The sequence below is a fragment of the Anopheles arabiensis genome, chromosome 2 (genome assembly GCF_016920715.1).
Source record: "Anopheles arabiensis isolate DONGOLA chromosome 2, AaraD3, whole genome shotgun sequence".
NCBI classification, from domain to species: domain Eukaryota; kingdom Metazoa; phylum Arthropoda; class Insecta; order Diptera; family Culicidae; genus Anopheles; species Anopheles arabiensis.
Genome location: NC_053517.1, coordinates 16,029,969 through 16,056,652, shown reverse-complemented (window position 1 = coordinate 16,056,652; position 26,684 = coordinate 16,029,969). Strand labels below are relative to the sequence as shown.

The 26,684-nt window shown below is 46.4% G+C and overlaps 1 protein-coding gene across 8 annotated transcripts in view; it reads right to left on the bottom strand.

Moving 5' to 3' along the window:
* Nucleotides 1-661: 661 nt before the first annotated feature.
* Nucleotides 662-26,684, bottom strand: part of LOC120893909 (serine-rich adhesin for platelets-like) — a 188,391-nt gene continuing 162,368 nt past the window's right edge. For 7 of the 8 annotated variants that reach the window (XM_040296116.1, XM_040296114.1, XM_040296118.1 and 4 more), the window contains exons 7-10: nt 16,616-16,838; nt 10,411-10,538; nt 5,978-6,146; nt 662-3,365 (exon numbers count right to left, since the gene is read on the bottom strand). In XM_040296116.1, coding sequence (XP_040152050.1) covers nt 2,764-3,365; nt 5,978-6,146; nt 10,411-10,538; nt 16,616-16,838 — 1,122 coding nt within the window. In that variant the 3' untranslated portion in view covers nt 662-2,763. The remainder of the gene's footprint in view (nt 3,366-5,977; nt 6,147-10,410; nt 10,539-16,615; nt 16,839-26,684) is intronic. The other variant, XM_040296121.1, reaches the window with a different exon arrangement.

Genomic DNA, 26,684 nt, shown 5'->3' with positions numbered 1-26,684 from the left:
AGAAAAAAATGTTATAATTCTTAACATCGCAACAGCTCATTCTCAGCATTGTATACCTCAAATAAAGTGATATTGCAAAATGAAAACGTTACAAGTATGCTTCCAAACGCACAAATAAAAACAAAATTAAAAGTAACACCGCAAAAAACTCAAGAACATTAAGGAGATCAGGCATTTTTTTTTCTTGTTAGTTTTCTCTGTTGTAAGGTTTTTATTTCATATATATTTTTCCATTATTTTGTACATTCATTTATCATATATTGTTTTTCCCCCCCGCAATCTTTCCATTCCCGCCTAGCAACATTTCATCATGCAACATGACGTTGTCAGGACGTTGTTTTCAGTGTCCGGCCGATTGTGGCATAATTTCATCAGCCAGCTCATCAGCCGGCAGCACAATGAAAGCATGCATTTCCCGAACTTTCATCTTCACTGATTTTACACACACACACACACAGATTCCATCTCATCCATTTTACATTCCAGCCTGTGCACGTGCAACCCACAAGGGCTGCCGATAATGAATGCATCGAACCGGACTGACGAACTTTTTTTCGCCATTTCACTGACCGACTGGGTAAAGTTCGTGATCAAACCCGTGTTGTGAAGGAAAAACCGACATTTCTCCCCCATCTACCCTATGTAGTGTGTTTTTTTAAATTGTTTTTTTTTTTCATTCTCTATTTCCGCAGCATCAACTTACAGTTATGGTTCTGTGAATCGATGTGTTTCAGTGTGTGTGATTTGCAATATTGTTGGTATGTACTGATCTTACGGTTTTTTGGGACTTGTTTCTGCATCGGGAAAGGTGTGTGAGATTGAGATAGATTGATTAAATCCACATTTACTGCCACATCTGTTACCAGTGGGAAAGGGGGGGGAGCTTGGGGTGTGGGGCGGCTTCTTCTCACCCACCATCCCCAAACCCTTTTCCGCGTGCATCGGAAATACATCGAGGGGTTTGCATCGAGCTCGAAATATGAAAAATATCACTCAATTATTTCAATTATATTTCGTGTTTTTCGTCAGATCTTCTTGTTTCCTTTTCCGCCGCTCCCCCATCATCGTCCCTTTCGCCCTTTTCGCTTTTCTTTTATATTTTATCATACTTTAACGAGTGTGTTTTAAAATTAACTTAACTGTTTTTTTTTGTTCTTTCTTTTTTGTTGTTTACTATCTCCGCTACATTTCTTCTCTTTCCCCCTTTGTCCCAGTGAGAGTGCGAGCGAGAGGTCAGTGTCCGTATGATTTGTGTGCTGTGTGTTCAACACATAACAAAAGCAATCAAATGTCTTCAAATGGCCGCTGGTTTCTGGCAACCATTTTACACATTTCACTATGGTTTGACCACATGATTTAGCTACACAACACTTGCGCATCGATTCGATCTCTTCGCAACACTTCCGAGTTTTCTTTCTATAGAGTTTATATATTGAGTTTTTGTTAATGTTTGTGTGTGCGTGTTCCGGTTTGTCTGAATTTCGGGGCGGGGCGAGTGAATTTGGAGGACTTTTCTGTTGCAATTGCAGAGCTGCTTACATCGTGTAGTTCTAGCTGTGTTTGTAACTAGCAAACGGGATTTTTTTTTCTTCTTCTCTGTTTTCTGTTGTCTTTAAGTTACTTTATGTTATCTAAACTCGATCTGTCTCTCACTGCATATTTTTCTATCCCAATTTTCTTACTACCCCCCCGTGCTTCCCTTTAATGCGCCTTCCCCCTCTTGTTTGAGCCATTCCTCGGCTCGGTTTTGCTTGGCCATCTCGTCCTTAGTAATTAAAATGTACTTCATAACAGCAGCTTCGCAGTATCTGCGACAGCTGACAGTTTGCAATTATCCTAATGCTCCCCCCCCCCAACCGTCCCCCGTACACCGGACACTACCTCCCCGACAGACGAGGGGTCGAGTGTTCGGGGCTTACTTTATACTATGCAAGAGATACCTAAAGATAAATCAGTTTAACAGACTTTTTTGCTTAACTTACACTTGTTAATGTATGTTGCCCTCGTTCATTATAAACCTCTTTTCTCTATCTTCTCTCACTCTCTCTCTCTCTCTCTTTCTCTCTCTCTCTCGTTCTCGCTCTCTTACGTTCCCTTGCATTTGCCATCACTCGCCCATCACTTGCGAACGTTCATAAGCATGTCGAGCGATCGTTAGGTCACGCAGTTACCGTCAGCATTCTGTCTTTTCGCTGTGTGGATGTGTGTTTTTCTTTGAGTGTTTTTGTGTGTGTTTTTAACCGTATTTTTTGTTCTTCCTCATCTCACAACTAGCAGTATGATTACATGATGCAAATATTTTCATTCGTATCTACCGTAGATGGTTGAACGTGCAAGTATGTTTTTTTTTGTATTTCAGCTTTCCCGTTTCGCTTCCTTCGTTAGGGGTAAATGTACAGCTAAACCAGCCAGAAAACACTACTCACACGCGGGCGAGTAGTGTCGGTTTATGTGTTGCCTCTGTTTTCATATAGTTGCGTTTGTCGCTTTACGCCCAGTCCACTTCCATGGTGTGCGTGCACGATCTCGGATTGAATGCCTAGTAAACCATTGAATGCCCTAGTCCCGCCACGAAACTACATGATCGTAGTGGAAATAATCCTTCTCAAGGACGCACGGAAAGTAGGAGAGTATTCTGGTTGGAAGGACACCGTACCTTCAACGACAAAGGTAGCACGATTTCTTTCGCCTGTGGCTGAGTGAGAGAGTGAGAGTGAGATAGAGACTGGGATAGTGTGCAGGGGTACAAAAAGGAGCTCTGTCTCATCGAACAAGGCAGAGCTGTGCCTCCGACCTCCAGCTTAATCGCTGCCGATGAGTAGTCGACTGTTGGCTGAAGCTCATACACGCGCCCGATCGGTCGTCGGTTCGCCATCGGTGATTGTGATGGTGCCAGCGCGATGCCCGCGATAGCGATGGTTCCAGCCGGGCAGGATCGCTGTGACTGGGGCGTGCGGGACAGCCACCGTCGGGGGACGCCCGGCCGGCTGACCGTGACGACAGCCGCGTCGAGGGAGGGCACGTTCGGTGCGGTACGATGGGGAGATAGCGATGGGCGGACACGGGAAGCCTTAGGCGAGCCGCGCCGGATGGGCCTGCGATGCGCGTACGTACGGTTCGCCGCAACCAGACTACGACGGGACGAAAGACGTGCTTGACGGTGGCGGCGGCGGCGAGTGGGCGCTGGTCCGTCGGCCACCACCGGATCGGCTCGGCAGCCGCAGCATACCGATGGAGCAGAGCAAGGACGAGACAAGCGCCGAGACCAGCACCAAGAGCGGATGGTTGAGCGGCGCGCGATGATGCGGTTGTCCCGCGCGCTGCATTGCTGCTGGGTACTCCCCTGGAAACGGAATGGGAAACACCTGTCAAATTTTTCCCTCAAACTGTTCTTAACCAGTTGGACAGCATTTAGTTTTATAGCAAGTTTAGGTATCGGAAAATTGGGTAAAGGGGATGCGGTTGTGGCGTCATGGTGAAAATAGGTGAAGATGGGTGAGCGTTGTCCGTCTATCCGTTCCAGTGGTTGTAATGCATTCCGGCTGTTACAGGAGAACGTCGGTTGTCATGATTGTAAAGGATTTAAACAATAAACAGTAAAAACCAGAATGGACTTGATACACAAAAATAAGCCCTGTTATCACTTTTATTCATTCTTGCAGAAAAACATGCCCGAAAACGAAGAATGATTGAAAAATAGTTTTAATTTGAATAATATTGCAAAAGTATCTGTTAAACTGGAAATAACCATTGCTTTATTTATGAATGTGACGCGTCTTGTTTCTAATTGAAATAAATGCACAGAAATAGTTTCTAGTTCATAAAGATGCATTCTTGGAGAAATAGGACAGTAATACATTAATTGACAAAGTCCTCAGTTTTAAACTAGGAAAAGAATACTTAAACAAACAGTGCGTCAACATTGAATAAAGCCCTGTTACATCGTTTATTTAAAAAAACAAGATCATTTGTTCGAAATTGCAATCATGAGCAAAGCAAAACAAGGGCAAACAAAATCATTATTTCAATTGAATTAAAAAGAGAACTGCACTGCCACGAACAGTACAGGCAAAACGAGCGCAATTAAGAAACTATTAAGTATGTACGTCCAGCAGTGGTTGGCAATTTTATTTGTTTAGGAAATTGAATTTTTTTAGCCCCATCTCTATCCCATTTAACAGTGTACACCCTATCAGCGCCGGAGTGAAAACCAATTTGTACCGAAAGAGAGAAGTCCCCGCCAACTCCCTGATCCACGATCGTTAGGACGCGCAGAATCGTTCCAGTTCTGGAGGTCTAGGGCAATGTGTCTAGGGCGCCTGCTGCACGGAATATTCCATCCCTGCAGACCATTAAACAAAGCAGATTATTGGCAAAGTTGGAAACGAATCAGAAATTAACTTTCCATAATCATTTCCCTTTTTGCCACGGTTCGTTCATTTGATCGGTAAACTTTTTGCAAATCATCCATCGGTGGTGAATACAGACCGTGGCAGCCCGGTCGGTCGGTCGGTCGGGAGTGGAGCAGCGAGCGGGCCGAACCGTACCGTGTTGCTCCTGCGGCCAGTTAACATAAATCAAGCAAATCTGTCTGTTGCATGAGCAACTTTGGAACTTCCGTGTGTTCTGTGTGGTAAAGTATGTGTGTGTGGTTGTGTGCGGGAATGAAAATGGGATGAAATGGGATATTAACAAATTTCACATTGACCCTAGGTTAGTTAGTGTTAGTGGTAAGGGAAGCGTTTGCGTTTGATCCTCTAGTCAGTCCCGTGTCGTGCCGGAAGGAATGTCTTGTCCGGAGGGTTTTGTCCTTTTGCGATAAAGCTCGCCCAGCCGGGCTCTGTCGGGTCTTGCAGAGTTTTGCTGTGCAAAGATCGTGCCGAGATTGACAGCAATATTGTTGCGAGAAAAGTGTTTTGCTTCCGTTTTAATGGCAGCGATGAAATCGGATTTAAATGCCACCATTGCCTCACACACTGCACTGGTGTGTTTTGTTGAGTGGAAACATTCTGGTCGATTTGCTAGCCGTCTGGCCGGTTCCTTCTAGTGGTGTTCTACAGTGTGTTGCTAGAACAAGGTTGCCAAAGCATAAACCAGCACCAGCAGTGCGCGTCCAGTGCTCCTTCGTATCGTCCGTCCGCTTCACAATGCTGCCGAAGGAACGGGCGTGTTGCCGGTGCGGAACAACGGCAAAGGATGGAGATTTATTGACATTCTCCGGACAGGGGAAAGCCCAATGGGTCGATCGAAGACAAACCCTTCTCCTTCCCAGTACCGTTGTGGGCTCATTGCTTTCTTCTCGGGGCAACGGTTTGCCTTGCGAGCCGAGCTCAGCAAACCCCTCGACAGTGAAGAGTTTTCCAAACAAAACGTCCCGAGGTTGGTATGCAACTCCGCCACGATACCACGCCGTACGCGGAGTCGGAAACGTGTCTCTGTGTGACTCGGTTGGGGAAGAAGTCATTCGCAAACGCTCTGCAGGCGAACAGAAAAGGGGAAAGAAAGGGAGCTTGGCAGGCGGAAAAGGTGCACATGATTCTCCCCGTCTGGGGAAACATTCATCAGCCAGCATTTGTAACACTAGCGCTTTCGTAGCGCTTCTGCCCGGTGCTTCCCGTTCGCCCGTTCGCAATCTAATAAAAGTCCATTATTGAAACGATCAATCAAGATTCAAAATATACAGCAATATAAACGAGACCATTGAGACGCCCCATCGGCCCATTCCCCTTTCGACCGGACGCCGGTTGGACGAACGGACGGACGGGCTTTGGAATTTCCCGAAGACGAAATACGAAACTCGCTCAAAACGGAAACGGGTCGAACGGAAAGACGAATGAAATAAAATGAGCCTGTGTCTGTGTGGCCAGTGTGTGTGTGTGTGCGTGTGTGTGAGCTCCTGAGGAGCCCAAGTAAAACGGTCGGTCAGGGGAGTGGTCGGGGATTTATGGTCACGGGAGGCATAAATTGGCCGACATACCGTTTAGGACGTGCACGGTGACACTTTTGCTTTTGGCGTTGGACGGATTGCACGTGTACTGTCCGGAATCCGATGGCCGTGCGTTCTGGATGAGCAGGAACGAGGTTGTCGTGTCACCTTTTTCGGTTATGACCGAGACGCCACCGCGCGGCGAATCGTAGCTGATAATCTGCAAAGGGAAGAGGAAAAGAACGTGGTAAATCAGGTGGCGCAAGAAGACGTTTGCGTGTAGGCAATGGGAAACACTTTGAAGGGAGTTTGGTGCGTTGGTTGGCTGCAACGCTTGCTGTGATAGACTGACCGAAAGGCTATATCATTCATTAATAGCAATTAATAGCAATCGATGTAGCATGTGTTGGAAATAAGCAATAACGCGTGAACTAAACTTGCTACAAATGTACCCCTATTGTTGATAACTTCATTCCCTTGTTTTAATGCATAAAATAAATCAGCAAATATGATGCTGCTGCTCTTTAAATTTACAACAGCTTTACACAGGGTGGCATGTTTGGTTTGCTTCGCGTTCATAATCGCCATTTTTTTGTTTGTCCCCTACTCTGGCGGTCGCTATTCTCGACTCGGCTATTCCGAGATTTTGTCTCCAGCTGTTCCCAGAGCCCGAACAAAATGGCGTGCGGTAGTTCCGGGGTGGGTCCGTTCATGCAAAAACTGTGGTCGTAGGTTTTCGGGGCCAACTTGTTGATTGAGCTGTCAGGTGCACACGCCACGCTAACCGCTAATGATGATGACGGTGGCGGCGGCGTCGGCAACGACAAACAGCGTGATGTTGATCATGGTCACAATTTTTCTGTGCTGCCATTCCCAACACTCCCATGGATGGGGTGATGGACGAGCGTTCGTTTGCTAGCATGTCATGTCGTCAACGAATATGGTTTCCTGCGGTACTGTTGCTGCTCTATCCACCTGATGCTGTCAATGCGTATGTCCGCTCGGTGGTTATCATAATCATCATTATCGGTGAGCAGGTAATGTTCGCACCCAAGCGCGTTCATCTCAGTGGTGCGCCCCAACGAGAGCACCGGAAAGGAGAGTGGAGTCTGGGCGAATTGCTTCATTTTTGCGATTCCCGTCGTAGGATGGATAATCAAACGCCAACGGCAAATGGTAAGGCCGCCTGCTATCGTGTACGTTCGCATTGATCGGTAGTACATAGTTAATGTTTTTTGTTCCTTTTTTTTATTTATGTTTGATTTAACCCGCTTTTTTTAATTCGTCCCATAAAAGCCGCTCGTGTGAAGCGCCAAGGGCGTAGTAACCCATGGGGGCACACACACACACACACACATATACGGGCAAATAAATAAAGCAACTGAGCAACCGAGCAAACTCAGCGCGAGCTCGTCCCGCCCTTGGTCAACGATCGACGACGGCGTAATTTTGTTTCATGAATTATTGATGAGTAAATATTTGCGAGTTGCGCAGCTGCTTACACTTTATCGGCAGGCAGCCGTGCGGATAGGTTTGCGGCATGCGGAGACCTTACAAACACACACACACGCGCAAAACCGGGGCAAGCAAACAAAATGAAAAACGAAAAGCTCTTCGGGGATTTTACAGGGGCACAGAAACTTTTTCTCTCCACCCACTTTCACTACCAATTTTTCCTACATGTTTGTGTGTGTGTGTGTGCGTGTGTGTGTGTGGTGTACATGTATGTGTTGCTCTCTTTTGCTCGATTGATCGCGCCGCCGGTGCTTCTGTTTTTACTCCCCGCGCTCTGTGCAAATCCAGTTTGCAACCGTTTTGCGGGCACGGGAGCATTATTTCGTTCCATCGGGGATCAGCTTTTCACCGTTTTTTGCCCGCACAGTGGCTTGCAGAAGGTCGGGCGGGACTGGTTCCAGGTATTGGGGAGGCTACCCTCCCGAAGGAAGGAATTATTTGCTTTATTTTATTTCTCACTCTCAGGTGAGCGTTGGAGTGTGTGTGCTGGGAGTTTTTTGGGTTGCGAGTTACTGGGAGCAATGTGCGCTCACCTCAACAGGTTTTGCACAAACAGACAGGGCGGGGGAATCGACGGAAAGGCTAACATCCGGCATCCGGCTTCCGGTTTCCGGCGTTTATCAGCAACATCAATATCAGATTTAATAAAAGAAGAGAGAGAGAAAATAAGAATAAAAAAGCATGTACCCTTCACCGCTTTTGTTTAGTGGGAGTGCTAAAACGAGTTTATGTAACGAAGTGAATAGTTGCGCGAATCGTACCACTCCTATTGCGGGACCATATGAGTTGTTAACCGTATTTATAAGGAGAGTTTTGGGCAAAGAAGTTACTTTGGAAAATAAACTTTCGTACAAGTTTTATGTGTATCCAATTTATTGCAACGTAATTTTTCAATTGTTTTCTAGTAAATATGACGATCGAAACGCGCCTTAACCTTGTGATTAACGCACACTAAAGCAATTCTTTTCTTGCTTACTGAACTATAAAGATCGTCCGAAAAGGCAAGACAATTTAGCATTTTTTTGCACACACGTATTAAAATAGCAATGCCCTCAACAGCTCATAGCAGGATTAATTGAAATATTTTAAGTCGTAGTTAAATTATTTAAGGGCATTACACCCTTAGCGTCAGTTAAATTCACATGTCTTTACCCAGTCAATTCACAGCAGTCAAATCACAAAACCTCCACCGATGCATAAGGCGATGTGAGCGCATGTGTGTGCGTGTGTTCGATTATCGAATGCAACGGCGCGAGTGAAGTTGTCAGTGCATTTCCGGTGCCAACATGCTGTCAACGAGTCGGCCCAAAACCCGTTCACTTCAATTTTCCACCTGACGAACCAGACGGCATCGATTCCGTCCCGCCGTAATACGCCGTGCCCGATATCCTATTAATTCATTTAGTTTTAGCTCATCCTTTCCCGCGCCCAACAGAGCAGCAGTGCGCTCAGCCAGAACGCGTGCATGTCCACTCTCCCCGCGAAGGCTATTGTTGCAGTCATTTCGGGTTCGATTTTCGGCCCGATTGGAATGGTATATCGCGCGAGCGCTGCCACCATCGAGGCCTGATGCGCCAATGTCATGCTTAATCTACCTGTCCCGGTCGCAGTCGAACTAGGGGGGGGGGGCTCGCGAAACGTAGGCAAATGGTGTGCACTGTAGAACCCCATTTGCACTGCCATTTATGTTGCAGTTCGTTCACAACAGCCGAACATGTCCCAGCGCGAGCAGGGCCGCACATGGCCGAAAGAATCGAAACCGGACACAACGGACGGCAGACAGGATGGACTAGCAACGGGGCCAGCAAAGAGTGGAGGAGAAGGGTGAAGAAAGCCAGTGCAGGGAGTGCATCGTGACACCGTGCGCACTGCAGCTTAGCGCACCGCTGCATCCATGAATATGGTAATGGATTTTACGGGAGAGTGAAGTTCCCGGGTGGAATATAAATTAGCAAACCAAGGTGAAGCCAGACCCGTTCGTCCGGTCGTCGCACAGTTTGCCAGCGAAGCTCAGCGCGGTACTTGTTTTCTTTTTTTTTTTCGATGAAGCTGATCGTAGTCCTGCTGCTGACGTGATGCTGCTAAAACAGTCACAGCCGATGTGCCGAAGGTGGCGTAACAGAACCGGTCCCGCAGTTTTTGTGTGTGTGTGTGTGTGTGGGATGAGCTTTTTTTTTGGGGTGAGATGGTACATTGAGGGGCTGGAAGCAAAAAACCCAAAAATGGAAATTTTGTGTGCCCTACACCACTTCAGGTGGCTGCCATAATGCTTATTACGGAAATGGGGAGGTGATTTTATCCAGCCCATGAGCCACGTAAGGGGGGGATATTTCACCGATTTTTGAAGCCGTGGGACAGAGTCTAGCCAAAAAAAGAAAATAAATGTAAAACCGTTCGCTCACTTTGCCTCATTCCATTGGCGAACGTTTGTGTGGGGTTTAGTGCTCTGTAATAGATTTAACGGAAGGATGCAACGGAAGAAGTGACGGAGAGCAATCAATTACTCCCATTATGTGGGACAAGAAAAATCAATTGATGTCCCATTTGATCCATCGGTTTACCGGGATGCGATCAGCCGGTTTTTATGAACTCATCGATCGTGCGAGCTTGGCACTACCTGGTCATGCAATGCTTGATGTAATGCTTGATAGTGTTAGTAGTTATGGAAGTAATGAGAAGTATGCTGCCCATTTTACAGGGAACCCAGATTTTTCAACGAATCCGATTGAATGGCAATTGTATATCTATTGCATTGTTCCGTAACGCTTTATGTAACGCTTTTTATCACTCTGTTGACAATAACAATTCACAGATGATTGTATCAAATTATGAATGCTTTAAGGCGAACAAAGTCAGCTTTAAAGCAAGTTCTTTGTTGGTGTAGATTGCTTCAATTATGAAAACAAGCTTAGCTAGTGAGCTCACGCTGCACAAATGTCGATCAATTCAGGCCCTTTCTGGGTACTTACCGCATTGTTATGATTCCAGAAAATGTAAGCTGGCGGCTCGGGAGAATCCTTGACAACGCAGGTTAAATTTATCGTCGAACCACTCTCAATGTATAGATCCGGGGCGCCTATGATCTCGGTCGAAGGTTCTGTGAATGAAAGACGTTTGAGAAGTTTGAGAAACAGAGACAAGAGTTAGTCGATAAAGAAACCCATTGTAGGTGCGTTCGCGGAACGCTATGGAACAAAAAAAACCCTACAATAGAAAGGTTTATTTTGATATGATTTCAATGATGCTACCATTCGCAATGGTGCATCAAAACAACAAAAGGGGTTTAAACCTTAACGAGAAGTACGAGTATTTGCGGTAATGTGCTTTGAAATGCATTTAAAATTGCACTTTACACAACTCAAATGTTTGCAAGGATAAAGCTCTGGAAGTTTTTAATTTTTAACTTCTATTTCCAGCATTCTGATGTTTATACTTCCACAAGACGTTACAAGGACAACCAGCATTCGACGAATCAGGTAAACCGGGAAGCCTCAGTCGAGATAATCGCTGGAAAAGTCGAACGAAAGTAACAGAATACTGCGCGCCAGTGTCATGGTGTCAAAGGGGTTGTGGGGTTTCTCGTTTCTTTTTACCACAAAGTCCCTTTTTTTCTCCACCACATTCTAACCCTCACCCGTTCGTTCGTGCAATCGGTTCTAAAGAGACGCCAATTCAACGGAACGAATCCGGCCCGGCTCGCAGGTGTCCGTGGTGGGCGGAAGGATCTGCTTTCTATTTTCAGTTTCGCTGTATTTTGTGCGCTATTTCATTTCGGAAAAGATTTATGCCCTGTCCCTCTCTCTCTTCGTGCCTTTGTCCTTGTGTTTTTTGGGTGTGTTTTTTTCTCCTTTTTTTTTTGGGTGAGATAAATAAGAAAACAAAAATCTCGACAAAAAAATGGATATTTGCTTTCCTCTGTTTCGGTACCGTTTTTCACAGGTTGTAAAAACAAAACCAAAACAACTGCAACTCTTGGGTGATACGAAACCGAACCCGCTGCCGGGAGGTGGAGGTGAGAACAGCCAGAAAGGGGAGGCACATAATATCACACAAAGGTGAACGCCGTAGTTTCCAATCGTGTTTTTGTGTGTGTGTTTGTTTTGTTTTCCCGTTGAAGAAAGTGACCCGTGCAGGGGATTTCAGTCCTGGGACAGTATTACATTTCCACCCCAAAGCAACGGTTGAATGGGGAGGAAGATTTTTCAACCACCCAAACGAGGACACGCTCTGCGACGGATGGATGCTAAAGCATTCCACGTGCAAACGCGTGACAGCCAACCCTTGCCACCCCCGGGGGGCGGGGGGGGCTGGTGGTGAAAGGGGATGAATTTATATCTGAAGAGAGTAAAAGAGAGAGAGAGAGAGAGAGAGCGAGAGAGAGAGAGAGAGCAAAACTGCTAGGAATTTATTTGAACGGGTAAGCCGTGAAATAACCTTCGGGGCCGGATACGTCTGCCGGTCCTTTTGTTTGCAGACTCGATGGGCATTTATTTGCGTTCGGAAAGCTTCCTTCTTCAGTCCATCCCTTTCTACAGGAATGGAATGATCGAGAGAGGCTCGGCTTCAACACCCCCCCCCTCACTCCATTATGGGACTGCCGGCTTATTACTAACACGGAGAGTAATAAATCAAATATTTTCACTTGATTTTATTTCCTGTCCCCTGCCGCTGCACGGTGGGAGGCATGAAGGAGGCGCCCCACCAGGGCACTTTTGAAACCATCGCGGACGGGAAATGATTGAAAACGGGACGGGCGTTTGATGCCGATAGACGACTCGTCCCTCCAGTGTGGCCCGTGGCGGTACGGGGTGGCCAGGTGGCTCAGGCTCGTTCCAAGCATGCCAAAAGTGGGCAAGTATGCTCAGTGCTTTGCTCGATCGATACGAAGATGGTTGAGATATTTGGCGTTAATTCTGCCGCTGCTTTCCAGCTCGTTGCGTTACCGGTTCTGCCCGGTGGAGGGGAAACCAAACAGGGGAAGCCGTAAGGTAGAGAATGCAGGGAAGCTTAGCGTGGAATCATCCTGTCACGGGGGAGAAAATGGATGTCCTTTTAATCCCGCGTACATTAAGCCAGATGTTTCGCATGCGAGTTCGGAATGGATGTGTGGAATGTGGCCATTAACGGTATTTATGATAATTCATCAATTAGTGTTTTTCTTCTTTTTTCCCGCTGGCGAACGTCTTGGAAAGCACATCTTGCGCGAGATTATCGATGCAGATGGATCGCAAAACGGAAATTCCACTTCTTTTAAAGTGTGTAGGGCAAATTGCTCAAAATCGATTATTATATGAGAGGAATTAATGCCCTTTATTTGCTGCTGATGTTGAATGTTTTTGCCGAATTTGTTCAATTTCGTAAACGAACAGCGCACGTTAACTTTTGCTAAATCTCCGCGCTGTACGGTTTACGGCCCCACCCCTTTTTGAAACATTTCCGTCCGGCACCGGCGCGCCCAGGTACGGGAGATAAGCCAAACACGCTTACCGAAACACACTGGGGGCGAAGGTTTGGCTATCGTAAGTTTATTTTCGTCCCGGCGGAAGTGTTTCCCATTTTCGCCAAGCGGTACACCTAGTGCGTTACACCGTTACTGGCACAGTGCCGGCGCAAACCTTGAAACTTTTCCCCGGCGCCCAAGGATCTCGACCGGTTTTCCCTATTATCAGCAAACGGCAACGATGTGTGCTATTTTCGGATACACCGGCGTGCAAGGGTACGCCACTGCAACGCCGCCCGCTGGCATGGTCGCCCTCGAGTTCGGAACAAAAAGCGATTTACACTCGGAATGTAACTTCCGGCCGAACGGAGAAACTTTCGACCTTTCTCAAAGCGGAAGCTTCCCCTGCCTTGCCGGCGCTCACCGACGCACCGCTCTCCCGGCCTCGGACGGTTTCGGTTCCGGACAAAGCCGAGCCGAAGCGAACGAAACCGTACCCAGCTCTAATATTTATCGATGGTTTTAATTGCTCCACACCGAGTTTTATGAGTTTGTCGATTAAGTCGTGCGGTTTGGTTTATTCCTTTCGAATGCAAATGAGATAGAGCATTTCTCAGTGGTGGGGGGGTATATGTAGCCACACCATTGGGAGAAGAAAAACGGCATTCGGTACGGTGGCTGGTGTGTGCCGTGTCTCATCACGGTCGGCTTCATCATGCCACACTCGGCTCGGCCGGGCGCGGCTGACAGTGGCCGAGTGGGATTTGATACGGAAAATTGCTTTCGAGGTTTTGCAGTGATTTACCGTCATCAGAAACCAGCCTGGCGTCATCAGAAACGTCCTCCCCGTCTCCGCACTCGTATTCGCGTGAGCAGAATTACGGAACGTCTCCCGCTCGACGCTGTCCGGTCGTTTGTGAGGCAATTGTGTAGCACACAGCACCACCAAGGCACCAGCTAGTCACCAGTGAGAGAGTATTACCGAGATGGACGGTCGTGGTCAAGGTGGCACAATTAACTTCGTGGTTTGGTAGTGCAATTAGTTTCGTTTTAAGTATGGTATTTGCTTGTGACCGGACAACCAACGCCTCACTCACAGCCGTACACAGGTTTTCCGTCTGTGTGTGTTCTCTGTTGTGTATAATTAATTATGTTTCTCGTTTTATGCGTTGGAATCGTTGCCTTTCGAGATTTACAAACGTTCTAGAGAAATCCGCCTTTACCATAGGACTGTAAACGTACGGCTATAGGGGTTCAGTTTGAAAAGCCTTTTTGCTGGCCCGTGCTGGACGAGTGAAGGTATGCGTAGTTACTGAGTTAAATATAGTTTAGATTTTTAAAGGCTTCAGTTGCATTGCCGGCACTTGCACTGCTTCCCAATGGGTTTTTAAGGACTCCAAATTGCATAAGTCGAGCAAATCCACTTCCGATGGATAGAATTGCACATGCACAAGCGATGCGAAATACCATCACCATCACATACCATAGTAAATACACGACCATTCACAGCAATTGCATTACATGTGCATTGGCGCGTTTGCACCGCTTAGGTTTAGGCGTAGATAATCCTTTAAGCGGTGGTAAGTGGAGTGTAATGTTTCATCCATCAAGTGCGACGAAGCCATTGAAGTTGGGCGATGGGTCAGCGATGGCAAAAACCGAATGAAATTTATCGTCATAGTGATCCGCAGTTCGGCAGCGATGTCTGAGTAGAATTCAATGATCACAGCCACCGATACGTGGTGATGAAAAGCGTACCTAAATTTACTCACAAATAAAACCAATAGATGATGCAAATTCAAAAGATTGCTATAAAGACCGTTAGGCACGTTGTAAAATAAAAATTGGCGGTGAAACCATTTGTAGTTGAGATTAGTAACGACGATATAAAGCGATATGGTGTAGTATAATTCAACCTTTCCTCTAGAATATTTGTGGATTGATTGTATTTATTTTTAGAAAAAAAGCCTTAAAAAGATAGCATTTCCACCCCTGATTTCCTTTATTTATCTTCAAAAAAGGTCGGAAACATTTCAAGTCATAGTAATAGGAAAAGTTCGATGTTTTAAGACACGAACAATTAAGTTTGCCAAACAGTAACCGTTTACCATACGAGCGATTGCATCTCCGTAATGAATAAGAGAGGTTGAAATTGTTTACTTTTGTACAACCATTCGCCAAAGTACGAGCAACCCGGTCGAATTGAGCGAAAGACAAAAGCTCGTTCGACATGGTTCGAATTAAATCGTTGCACCGAAATACTGCGTTCTGGTTTCGTCGTGCGGATTGCACTAGCAGTAGTGCCGTAGAACCGTAGAACCGTAGAAGTGTTCTGCCAACCATTCGATTTCACCGAACGGATCGATTGCAATGGTTCAGTGTTTGTAATCAGGCGAAACATGGGAACGACTCTTTCCAAATGAAACGGAATGATTATGTAATGGCACTGTTTACAGTCGGTAAAGAGCGAGTCTATGACGTTGTCGGACGGAGCTTGAACTTTTGCAAAAGATGCAGAGGGAAAGCTTCGCTCGCTTGAATACAGCAATGCAGCACCAGCTCTTCCTGCACAAGTGGTGTCCGCATCGGCAGAGACGTACTAAATTATTGAACCGTTTTCCGTTCATTTAATCCATTTCCATGCGTTGCATTTAGCAACGCGTTACTACGGTTACTGAGATACCCAAAAAAGCACAAGCACTGCATATACGTATCGGATTTGCTGTACAAACAAATGGAACCCGACCAAAGTTGCTGGCTTGCGTTGTCGCATAGAGACGGTAATAGAAGGGTTTAATAAGGGGGATTGGATTACAAAATGGTTGCATGTGCGTTGCTTGCAATTTAAATGCTTTTTATGCAAAGTAGAATTCAGTAGTCTAGGGTTCAAAGGTTCTATTTTGAATGGCGCTTCAATAGAACTGAGCAAATACTTATGTTGTTCATTGTTCTTGCAGTAGTTCTGTTATTACAAAGGTTTTGCTTGAAGCTGTTTTACAATATCAACTTGCAGCAAACGTGTACTTCAGCTAAAATTATATTATTAAACCCACCCGTACCACCCGTGCTTTAAAAGCTCATCAGCAAAAGCTTAAATTATTTTTCTACCATCAAACCGACGGAAAATGAGAGAGAAACAGTGGCTCCACTTGTGAAGCGTACATTGTCGTAACGTCATTTTCATGTACCAGGAGCTACAAATCTTGCCTCGGTTGTGCTACGAGTAACCCCTGCAGGCAAAGGCCCCCTCCCTCTCTCACAGCTGAATTCCCCGAGTGCCATGTGGTGCTACATTTTGCAAAGCTGCTGGCATCCCAATGCCCTTCCCTTGGCCGGTTCGCATGCCTTCGCGTGCAATCTTGCCCAGTAAACGTGTCGGCAGTGAATTTTGCCTGCCAGCTGAAGCGTGCCAAAGGTTTCGTTGGTACGATTTTACGATGCGGTCAAAGCGTTTGGGAATTAAAATTAATTTAGAAATTGCTCAGCCAACCGCCCCAGCGCTCCAGGAGCGTCCAGTGGCGGTTCCGTTCGGGGATTGCCATGGTTGAGCTGGCGTAGCAGATGCACCTGCACCACCCTTGCAGACGATTTTGCCGACGACGTCACGAGTTGGAATTTGTGTTGAAATTTCTGGCATGCATCATCCGCAACGCGTGCGATTTCCGGCGATCGGGTGGAGGGGAGAGCAAGTTTTACCCAACTACTCGGTTGGGCGGTAGGCGACCGATGCTTACCGATTACGTTCAGGTGCACAAAATGGCTCATGTGAGGTGTCGTCGATATCTGACACTCGTAGATGCCGGAGTCGCGATGCTGCGGGTACTTGATCTGCAGGCTCCAGTCTTCCGTGTGCGGATGGTGTATCGCCCGGAACCGCTGATCGGAAGTGTACGTGTAGCGGCCGACCGTCAGCAGATGGATGTCCCGGTGACGGACCCAAGACACCTGCAGCAACATCTGTAAAGAGGGAAAAGGATGCAGCGGTCAGTGAGCCGGAAGGTAATTGGTTATTGTAGGTAGTAAGGCATGTAAAGTTATGGAACTGATAGTAAAAATGATTTTCAATTTTAAGCTCGTACAACTATGGTCATCAAGGCTACTGTATTAGTAGATTTCCTAACAGTTCCCAATACATCTTAGGATCTTAGGAAGATCATCTCTCGCTCTTAGAGTGGTATTGGTCTATCTACCCTTGAAGCAGTCCTATTTGTTGTGTTGCCTTTCTCTCTCTCTCTCTCTTTGTTGATCGAACACGATGCTTTACGAAACTCATCTATCAAACTGTTGGTTAGCTTCTTGGCATAAGCACCGGAACCATTGCATTCGGAAGCGCTGCCTCTACCCGGAGGCTCCGGTTTTGACAGGCTTGTTTGCTAAGCAACAGGCGGTAACAATGTTGAACTTTATCATTTGAGTAGCACCATGGGTCAGCAAGGGGGCGGGCTGCAGACATTTGGCAGCACGTCCATCCGTATCAGCTAGCCGTGAGACTATCTGGCCATCTTTTCATTTTCCGATTGGCTTGTCAGTGCGGTTTGTGGTTTGCTGTCCATCGAATGGAATGTTTAGCCATGGGGTCCGACAGAGCAACCGACGTCATTGTATGAAAGCTGCATCAAATAGTATTGTGCAAGTGCTGTGGCGAACGGCAGATGGGTTCCGTTTTGGTTTTAAGCACGGTGCTATTTATTGCACCAATACTAAGGCCCACTGTTGTCCGAGTATGATACGATGCACTGTTGTTGTGAGCTGTGGAATTACTTGCATGTTGTTGAAAGTGCTTTCTTTTTTTTTTAATTCTACTGAAAATTGTCGCTTTGTTGGTTATTATAAATCGATAAAGCTTTGCTTCATTGAAAGCTCCTGCTCCTTACACGTTTTTGTTACAGCATTGCAACACTAGCGTGAAGGAGCAAAGCCAGGAAATAAGGTTTGTTGAGCAGGGTTGGAACTGAAATGGGTGGGAATTATATGCCAACAGTGCAATCCTTGCGCGATAATGCAAACATCTCTCTGTGGGTTAAAAATGTCATTGCAGCGGCAGCCAAAACCCCCAGAAGAGACGTCCCAGATGCACACGAACACACTACACGTAATCGAAGAAGAACAGTGCAGTGAACAGTGCGCAGTACAATGTTCGATGTCATGAATAATGAAATCAATTAGTTGTGTCCTCTGGCAGAGACACTGGCTGAGAGCCGGAGAGCATCTGGCGAATGTCATTCCGGTTGCAGGGCTAGGGAATTTATGGCATGAAATCCGCCCTGTCCGCCTGTCTGGTCTACTGGTGGCTGCTAACCGTTGCAGCACGCCTGACGCCTGTTCGGGTCACGTTTTGGTTTGTCGCACACTTGCACTTACTTGACTTATGATCCCATAAGACACATGATAGTGGGAGGGGTTTTTTTTGGCCCAAAAGATGACTCTGCAACTTTAAGCTAGAAAATGATGAAACAATTGTCAAACGGCTTTTCAGTTGTAAAAAAATGTATTTTTCGCGAGAGAAATGATAATAGTTCATTAAAATAAATATCCTCAGCTTAGCTTAACTGGAGCATATCAACATGACAACAAGCACAACAAAAAATCATCTACATTTAATATGTCATTTAATGCGCGGGTGCCAATGGAGGCGCCTGGTAGTAAAACCGCTGCTTAAACAATCAATTTATCTTCGCCCACCATTCGGACGGACCAATTTCGTGCCACGTCGGGTGTGAAAATTTATTAGCCCTCACAGCCCCAACTACAACACCGCCACAGTATTATTTGGGAGTACCGCAACCGGCACGCTATCGCGCTGCACTCAACGTCGGAACACGTCACTTCAGCACTTAAGCGAAGCAGATTAGACCATCACACAAATCATGGGCACGCGCTGGGTCGCGCCAGAACATCACACGCACCCTCGCGAACGTCTCAAGAATGGTTTGAGTCACCAACGAAGTGACGTGCGTGGCAACGGTCGAAGGGAGCAGTGTGTCATTCCACACACACACACACACAAAGCCGTCCCACAATGGCAGACAAAAACGTACAAGAAATGAAGCAAAACCTGTCTTTTGCTGAAAACGGTTGATTATACGCCACTGGACACATGTCCGTTGGGTCACGCAAGCCTCCGGGTGGTTTTAATTGATTCATACATGCTTGATCAAACTGGAACGCTCATAAAAGTGGTGCTCGTTGGTGATGAATTATACCATTTTTTGAGTATATTTGTCTTTCCTATGCACGGGTACAGAGCGGTCGGTAGTGACTATTGTTGCCACACGCAAACGATTTCTTGGGGGGAGACATATTTTGGTTGTTTTTGTAACGAAAGTAGCTTGAAATTGATTCATTTAAGGGTTCGTTTGCTTTGCATTTATCATCAACAGAGTGTGATGTTTCTAAAATGTTGCCAACCTCTTGCTGAACGTTCGATTTATCATCCCGTGTGTAATGAATTTAGCATACATTGGTCCATTTCCTAACGTGTGCAACCTTCCGCTTGGGTTTGTTTTTCATTAGACCCGGTCGGTTTGCCTGTCCGTAAAGAAACACTAGTATTATGTTGTTTTATTGAGGGTGCGTGTGTGTGTAGGTTTTTGCTGTGTACATCCTCTTCACCGAATATCGTCCGCACTCTACACGGTCGAAGCCAAGCGAACGAAAGCTCATCTGTGGCGCGTGAATTCAAGTGGTCGTAAAATGTTCCATCCCTGCCACAGACCAGCGGCCGGATTGCAACCACCCGCCCCACCCGCAGAATTCATTTCCGGTCGGCCCGAAACTGGGCCGCTCCTCGTTTCGCTGTAACTTGCCGGCTGACGTAACTGAACCAATTTGCGATGAGACAATCTAGCGGCAATGTCCTTGTACCGTGAAAATGGTTGTGCGCCGATGTAGACCGATGGGGAGCGATTTTCCGGGTGGATTGGACATGCATGCAAGTGACGCACACACACACACACACACTTGCAAAACAGTGGCACGAACAAAAGCTCAACGACATCTAAATTACAAGTGGAAAAAAGCACACAAACAGAAAAGCACGATGAAAAAACATAAAAACGGGAAAAATAAATAAAATAAAATATATTTATTGCTTGTATGCAGCAGGAATAAATTATCCATGAATTTTTCTCGTCTCGCACTGCTTTTCCGAGCGTGTGCGTTGTTATGCAAAACGTGAAAATGAAAAAGAGAGAGAGAGAGAGAGAGAGAGAGAGAGAGAGAAAACAAACAATCGTTGGACCTCATCGAAACGAGAATTGTCTCACGTTGGCCGATCGGATGTGGAACGTAACGTGTGTTTTGTGTGTTGCTATGGGGATGAGAGATTTCATGGGCGTAATACGCGACCAGCGGGCAGATAGTTTGTGGAAGCGAAGCTTGTGTTCCATTTTTTGTGTCTTTGAGTGGACATGTTTTTACAATGGCTATTGCCTAACCCATTGTGTTTCACATCTGACCCTGGACTTTTGGAGATTGTTTTTTGTTGTCGGTTTTGTTCGGTTGTAAATGTGCGGATGTAGTCAGGACGCACGTGAAACTATTAATATCCGGTTGGTTGGAAAAGTGAATATCGAAGCGCGCTTGAATAGTCACGCAAATACAGAGCGTGGAACCCTGAGACGGAATATCTCACGGGAAAAGATACGTTTTATTACATTAGCTCATGAAAAAAACAAATAAAAACGTTATTGAATTAATTATGTTATGTGTCAAAGAAGAAATAACCAAACAAAACAATTTTCCACCCCTGGCTCTAGGCAATTGGGGGAAGTGAGGAGTATTCAATGTTTGATAAAGGTAAACAGTTCCTTTTTGCATGCCCCGTTAAACGCCTGAAGGTATGTGATTTGGTGCTATGATGTTACGCATCATGTAAATAATTATAATTTTGTTACAGGTAACAGTTTTATCAGGTCAATAGTTTAACGTTCAAAAGATAAATTTAAAAAAGCTAAAAAATACTATTTTTAATTTTGATTAGGCGGAAGAGAATCAAGTTCAAACACTGAAGAAAAGGCAGTAAATGTTTCATTTTCCCCTGAATTGTTAAGCCAAAACCGGCCTAGATAGCTTCGCGGCTCGTAAACTAATCTAACAATCAAAATGTCCCCAGTTATTTCCAAAGCATCGGACAGAATGCACACACGCACACAAAATCGATTAAAATTAACGAAACAAAGCCCAGACAAATGGTTTCCCACCGCAAAGCAAATCACCATGGATCATCGGGAACATCACCCTCAAACAAGCGAAACAATTACGGGCCCCACCTCAGCATAAATATCCAGCAGCAAATCGGCAGCTGGATTTATGCCGCACTCAAATGCCGAGCAGTGATTATCATTAGCCTTTTCTCGCAGTTTGCATCATCATAAATAAACGGTGTATCTAATCCTGTAAACCATCCGACCAGGCGGCTAGCTCAGACGGTCCTGCTGGCAGCAGCAGCAGTTGTCGTGCAAGCTGCAGAGCTGCCAGTTCGACCGTGGGGTAGTGTCCCGCTTTGCCTGCCTCGTTATGTTTGAATAATGCATGAGACAACATAATCGAATATATTGATTGACTTTTCTAACAAAACCACTACCGACCAGCGGCTGCTAAAGGGGGTGCATATCGTCAGGCTCGTGGTTAGAAGGAGTACTCCACCAGGAACGATAGACCGGTTGACGAAAGTTTAGTCCGCCCGTTCCTTCTTAGGGAAGCGAGTTTGTGTAGGTGTGTGTGTAAGCGGGAACCAAAGCAGTGTGGCTCAAGTTTACCGTACCGTCGTTTCGGTGGGTCGTGAACACATGTTTGTTCGTCTTGTGTTTTTTGTCCCCCGTTTTTCCGTCTGCTCCTCCTCTGTGCGGGGTTTTAATTTTGTTGTCAAACATCGAGTAGGTGGGCGGTGCACGAAGCCCGACCGAGTTTGTCCGTTCATTTTTGCGCACCCTCCAATAATGTCCCATTATGGACTACGACGACGTGTGGCAGCCAGTTCCAGAGCCAGCCAACCCTAAGATGAAGCAGATGAATGGCGTACTTAACGAGACGATTCAGCGATCGCTCGGACGACAGCCAGCGGCTAAAGCCCGGTGCGGCGATGCGCTCGATGACGATGTGTGGCAGTCGCAGTGTCCCGGAGTCGCTTCTATAAAAAATCAATGAAGTAATAGTCTGTCTCGTTTAATATTAATGGGAATCAGTTTGAGTTTTTCTATTAAAAAAGTTACTCGTACTCGTGGCGTGGCGCATGAAGGATGGGCGAGTACTTTTGGTGTCGCTGGATGATGATGCTGCTGCTGCTGTTGCTGCTGTACACCATCCCGAAGAGTGTAATTAAATTTCCAACCCACCCTTCCAGCTGGAGGGCATCGTCCCCGCAAACCGATTGGAGTAGAGCAGCATATTGGCACGTTTGTTCACGCTTAGCAGCACCCTGCCCCGAGAGTGATGAGCACATTTTTCCCATCACCTTACGGGCGAATGTGGCCGACAACGGCGAGATCCGTTTCGTGGCAGAATGATGACGCTCTGTCGCCGGTCATTCACAGGAAAAACTGCAAACGTGTTTTGTACCGTGCGCTGACACCTGGCTGAGGTGTACAAAAATAGTCAGCTAAATTGATTGAAATGGTGCAAAATTACGCTGGAAGCGATGTGGGCGATAGGAACTTTATCACGTTACGATCTATTTACTGTTTTTATTCTGAAAGTGTCATGATTTTCTAACAACGAATGGGAAGAATTTCATTTCATTCTGCTTCCAGCATCCGACACTTTAAGCTAAAACTAAATCAAATTAATTCAAGTCTTTTTATTGAACTTTTTTACGCTTTTTTTGCTTCCCATTCCTAAGCACGACAACCCGACTTCGTGTCTTTTTAGTGCCCTCGCAAGCGTTATAGCTTCGAATGAAGTATATGACTTGAAAATGGCAAGCAAAACAGGCAATTCACAGTCCTTCACTTTTATTGATTTTCCACAACCGGGTTCTTGGCCCACCTTGGCCCACAAGACTGGAGAGTTCAGAAGATTGGTGGCCGGCACTGGTTCACCATTCGCTTGATTAGCTGATTCATCGGCGGAGGGGGAAGTTTGGGTTGAAAAACTACCTAATCAGGTAGATTGTTTGCTTTGCTTGTCCGTTAGCCTTTTTGGTATGTTTGTGTGCAAGTGTCCGCTATGAAAAGCGCCAAACGATCTACAGCTTGTTTTGGTGAAGGTACAACAGTTAGGAAATGCCGGGAAAAAGTTTACTGTTCGAGCCTCAGAACGGGTGAATCGATGAATTTTTTGTCATTTTGATTTGACTTCTCTCTGTGTTTAGAGGATAACTATTCGATTTTCTCTAAATTTTTGTATTTGTGTATAGTGAAAACCAGTCCTTGAGTTTTTACCTTGATTCCTAGACCACCACAGAACCTGCAGAGGTACATGGCCAATTTCAGAGATAATCTGGCCATTCACAGGAAAAATGCAAGATGGACCTAGTACAGTTCCAAGACCGGAACGGGGTTCAGATCAGTTTCAGCATCGTAATATACTCAGAATAAGTTTCAGGACTGGTGCTGGATCGAGCTCAGAACCAGTATCAGTATGGAATCAAATTCAGCTATTTAAGTGCCTTTGTTGTGAATCTCAGAGTCTGCTAGTGGAAATATATACCGATGCCTAGTCCAATAACCGAGCCAAATTAGATAATACAAACGATATAAAATAGCACTTAAAATGTCATTTTTTAAAGAACTTACTAACTACTGCTGCCCTTAAACAAATCCTAGCGAGCAACTCACCAGCAGCACCGTTGTGTTTGTTTCTTGTGCCACATGGGACCCCTCACATTCCGCTCACGGTCCCTCCGCTCACCAGAGCCCACCGGGACGATGCATGAAGTTTGCATAAATATTTTCATACACATTTCCTTCCCTCGTGGGAGTGGGTTTAGTTCAACGCTCGTCTTCCGGCGCATATCGTCCGCTTCACCAACCACCCATCCGTTGGCGCTAGATAAAATTGCTTCCGGAGAGGAGGTTAAAAACGAAGAAGGAAAAAAACGCTCTGTGTTGACGGGTTCGGCTGGTCCGGTCTCTTCGGGTCGGGTTGCCTCTTCAGTTTCTCATCACTTTTATTGGCCGGGCGGTGTTTCGCGCCCGTGCTAAGCGGATCTGCCGTTCTTCTCACTCCCTCTCTCTCCCTCTTCTGTTCGTTGTGTTTTGACCGCCATCGTGCATGAATCACGTCACTGTGCAGGCCACTTGCACGGGCTAACGCTAGCCCCGGGACATGTTTTATTCATGTGCGAGCGAAAACTGGACGAAATGAACGGAATGAATAAAAATCATAAACGGCAAAGAAACCGACGGGAGGAAGAAATTCGGCACCGAACTTTCGGTAAACACGTAGGCATAAGCACACATACACACACATACACACACACGAACAGTGCCGGTCCGGTGCTGGTACGGGCTCTTCACAAGTCATCCTGTTTGTTTTACGCCACCAGCTTTTCACTGCCTTCCGTTTGGTTCTTACAAAAGAAAACAAAACAAACAAAGCAAAAATAAAAAATGGCCACCAGCCAATGATGGTGTTTGATGGAAAACCGAAGAAAATGGATGGGCGGTAGCGATGAAGAATGAACATCATGCAAGTACAATTTCTGGGTATTGCTTTTTTTCTTTCTTTCCTTTCGTTTGCTCACGCTGTTGCTGTTTGCCGTTGGATATTCGCACAAAAAAAAACTTGCTAAGCTTTCCGGCACTGCAACTGCCCACCGTGTGGGACGGGTGGATCCATGCTTGCGGCCCAGTCGGTCACTGTCCCCTGTCTAGCGCCGGTGTTTGTTCGGAGGAAAAATTGAACCACTAACCCCTTCCGGTTCGTCGAAGTAACTCACTTAGATTTATGCTTTTATCGAGTTCTCCTTCCCTCCGCCATTCGATGGTACGGGTGGCGTCACAGGTCGAAAGGCAGCCACCGAGTGTGCCGCCGTAAAAAGGGGTTGCTACATACCGGGAAGACACGATGACAATGGAGCAGTGGGCAGAAAAAATGAACAGCAGCAAGCAGAAGAGCAGTGTCATTTCTGCCAGTACGATAAATGGACTTGCTGTCTAATGCAGTAACGAATTTTGGTGTGTCCCTTCGACCCCTTTTGCTTGACAGGCAAACCTTTTCCTGCTGGACGGCGGGCACATTTTCATTGCCAGCACACACTGACATTTGGCGTGTGTGTGTGTGTGTGTGTATGTGTGTGTGTGTGTGTGTGTGTGTGTGTGTGTTAGTGAGTTTTGACTTGTCCGACCGACCAACCCCTACCGGTACCGGCAGGCGACAGGTTTTGGCTGGTAAAATTTGTTGATAGGATTGCACAGTGTGCGTACCTTTTTGAGCTGCAAAAGCACAGCAAAGGACCGACGGTGAAAGGTTGAACATTAAACCCACGTTTTGGCGCTCTCCTGCCTGCTGCTGGTAAGCCGATTCAATCGTCACACCCGGTCCCGAGTGTGTGTGTGTGCACGTGTGATGGCCGGACAGATGCCTAGAGCGGATAAGTTTTGGGTGCCACGGTATCTTCGGTTCGGTCCCATTGCGACTAATGAGCGGCTGGCGTTTCAAATAAGGCGATAGGCAATACACTTGGCAAGTGGCATTTTGCAGCATGAATGTTACCTATTTAGCCCCAGGGGCAATTGAGCACCCTTGTCTCGGCGGGGAAGGGCACAAAAAACTGAACCAAACTTTCATGAACTAACTTATCCGAGACGCTCGTATGCTTACGGGCACTTTATGCCATCTGGTGAACGCGAAATGGCCTCACCGAAGAAGAGCAGAGCTTTCGAAAAGGAAGCAACCACCCCGCCTCGGTAAAGCTGACTGGGAAATAAAACTATTCAACCATTCGGCACACCATTTCGCAGCTCTCGGTCGGACCCGCATCGACGCCGTTTGGTGATGTTTGTGCCTTCCAAAAAAAAAGTTTAAAGATCCTCTTAATTATGCTGCACTAAGACGGGTGCAGTGTGTTGTCCGGGTTTGCCGCGCAATATTAAAAAAAGAAAAACCCGTAAAGTTTAACGGTCTCCGAGGCTTATAGCCCGAAAAAGGGAATCGCCCGCTTTGCCACAGAATGCGGTGGATGGCTTTTATCGACTTCCCCCCCCCCTCGTACGCCAAACAAAACAAGCAGATGTACGGGAAGCTACATGAGCCACACCGGGCCTTGGAAACCTTTCAGCATAACCAGACCGAAGCAACCTCAACCAAACACAGGGATGCTTGGGGCGGGCCCTGGTCTGCCTGCGCCTGAGATGGATAAGAAAAGATGCGAAAGCAGAAGAACCCATTCAATCCCGGCGCCTTGTGGTGCGCTTTGCTTGCGCTGCTGTGGATGGAGCAAGAGAGCGAGAGAGGTGGGGCAAGTTCAAGCTTCCCTTTTTTTGGCTTTCCCAATTTGCCTTATAAAAGACAAAGTTCTAACAATGATGATGGTGTCCAATTCATAGTTCACTTCCCATTTCGCTCGCTTGTGGAAGCGGAGACTGTGAGATAGGAAGTACTTTTTTCCTCGCTTTGCCTTTTTCTCTGGGTGTATGTGTGTGTGTGTGTGTGAGAATAGTGAAAAGTTTCTCTCTTGCAGTTTGCTTAAAAGCTGAACGCCACAGCACTGCCAGTGCAATGGTTTGCCGGAGTTACCAACGGGTGCAGCGGGCATACGGTTTCGTTGCGGTATATTGTACGAGACCGGAAACGGCTCCTCGTCACCACCGGGGGTCGGGACCCACCAAATCGACGGCAGGGCAGCAGCTGAGCAAACATAAT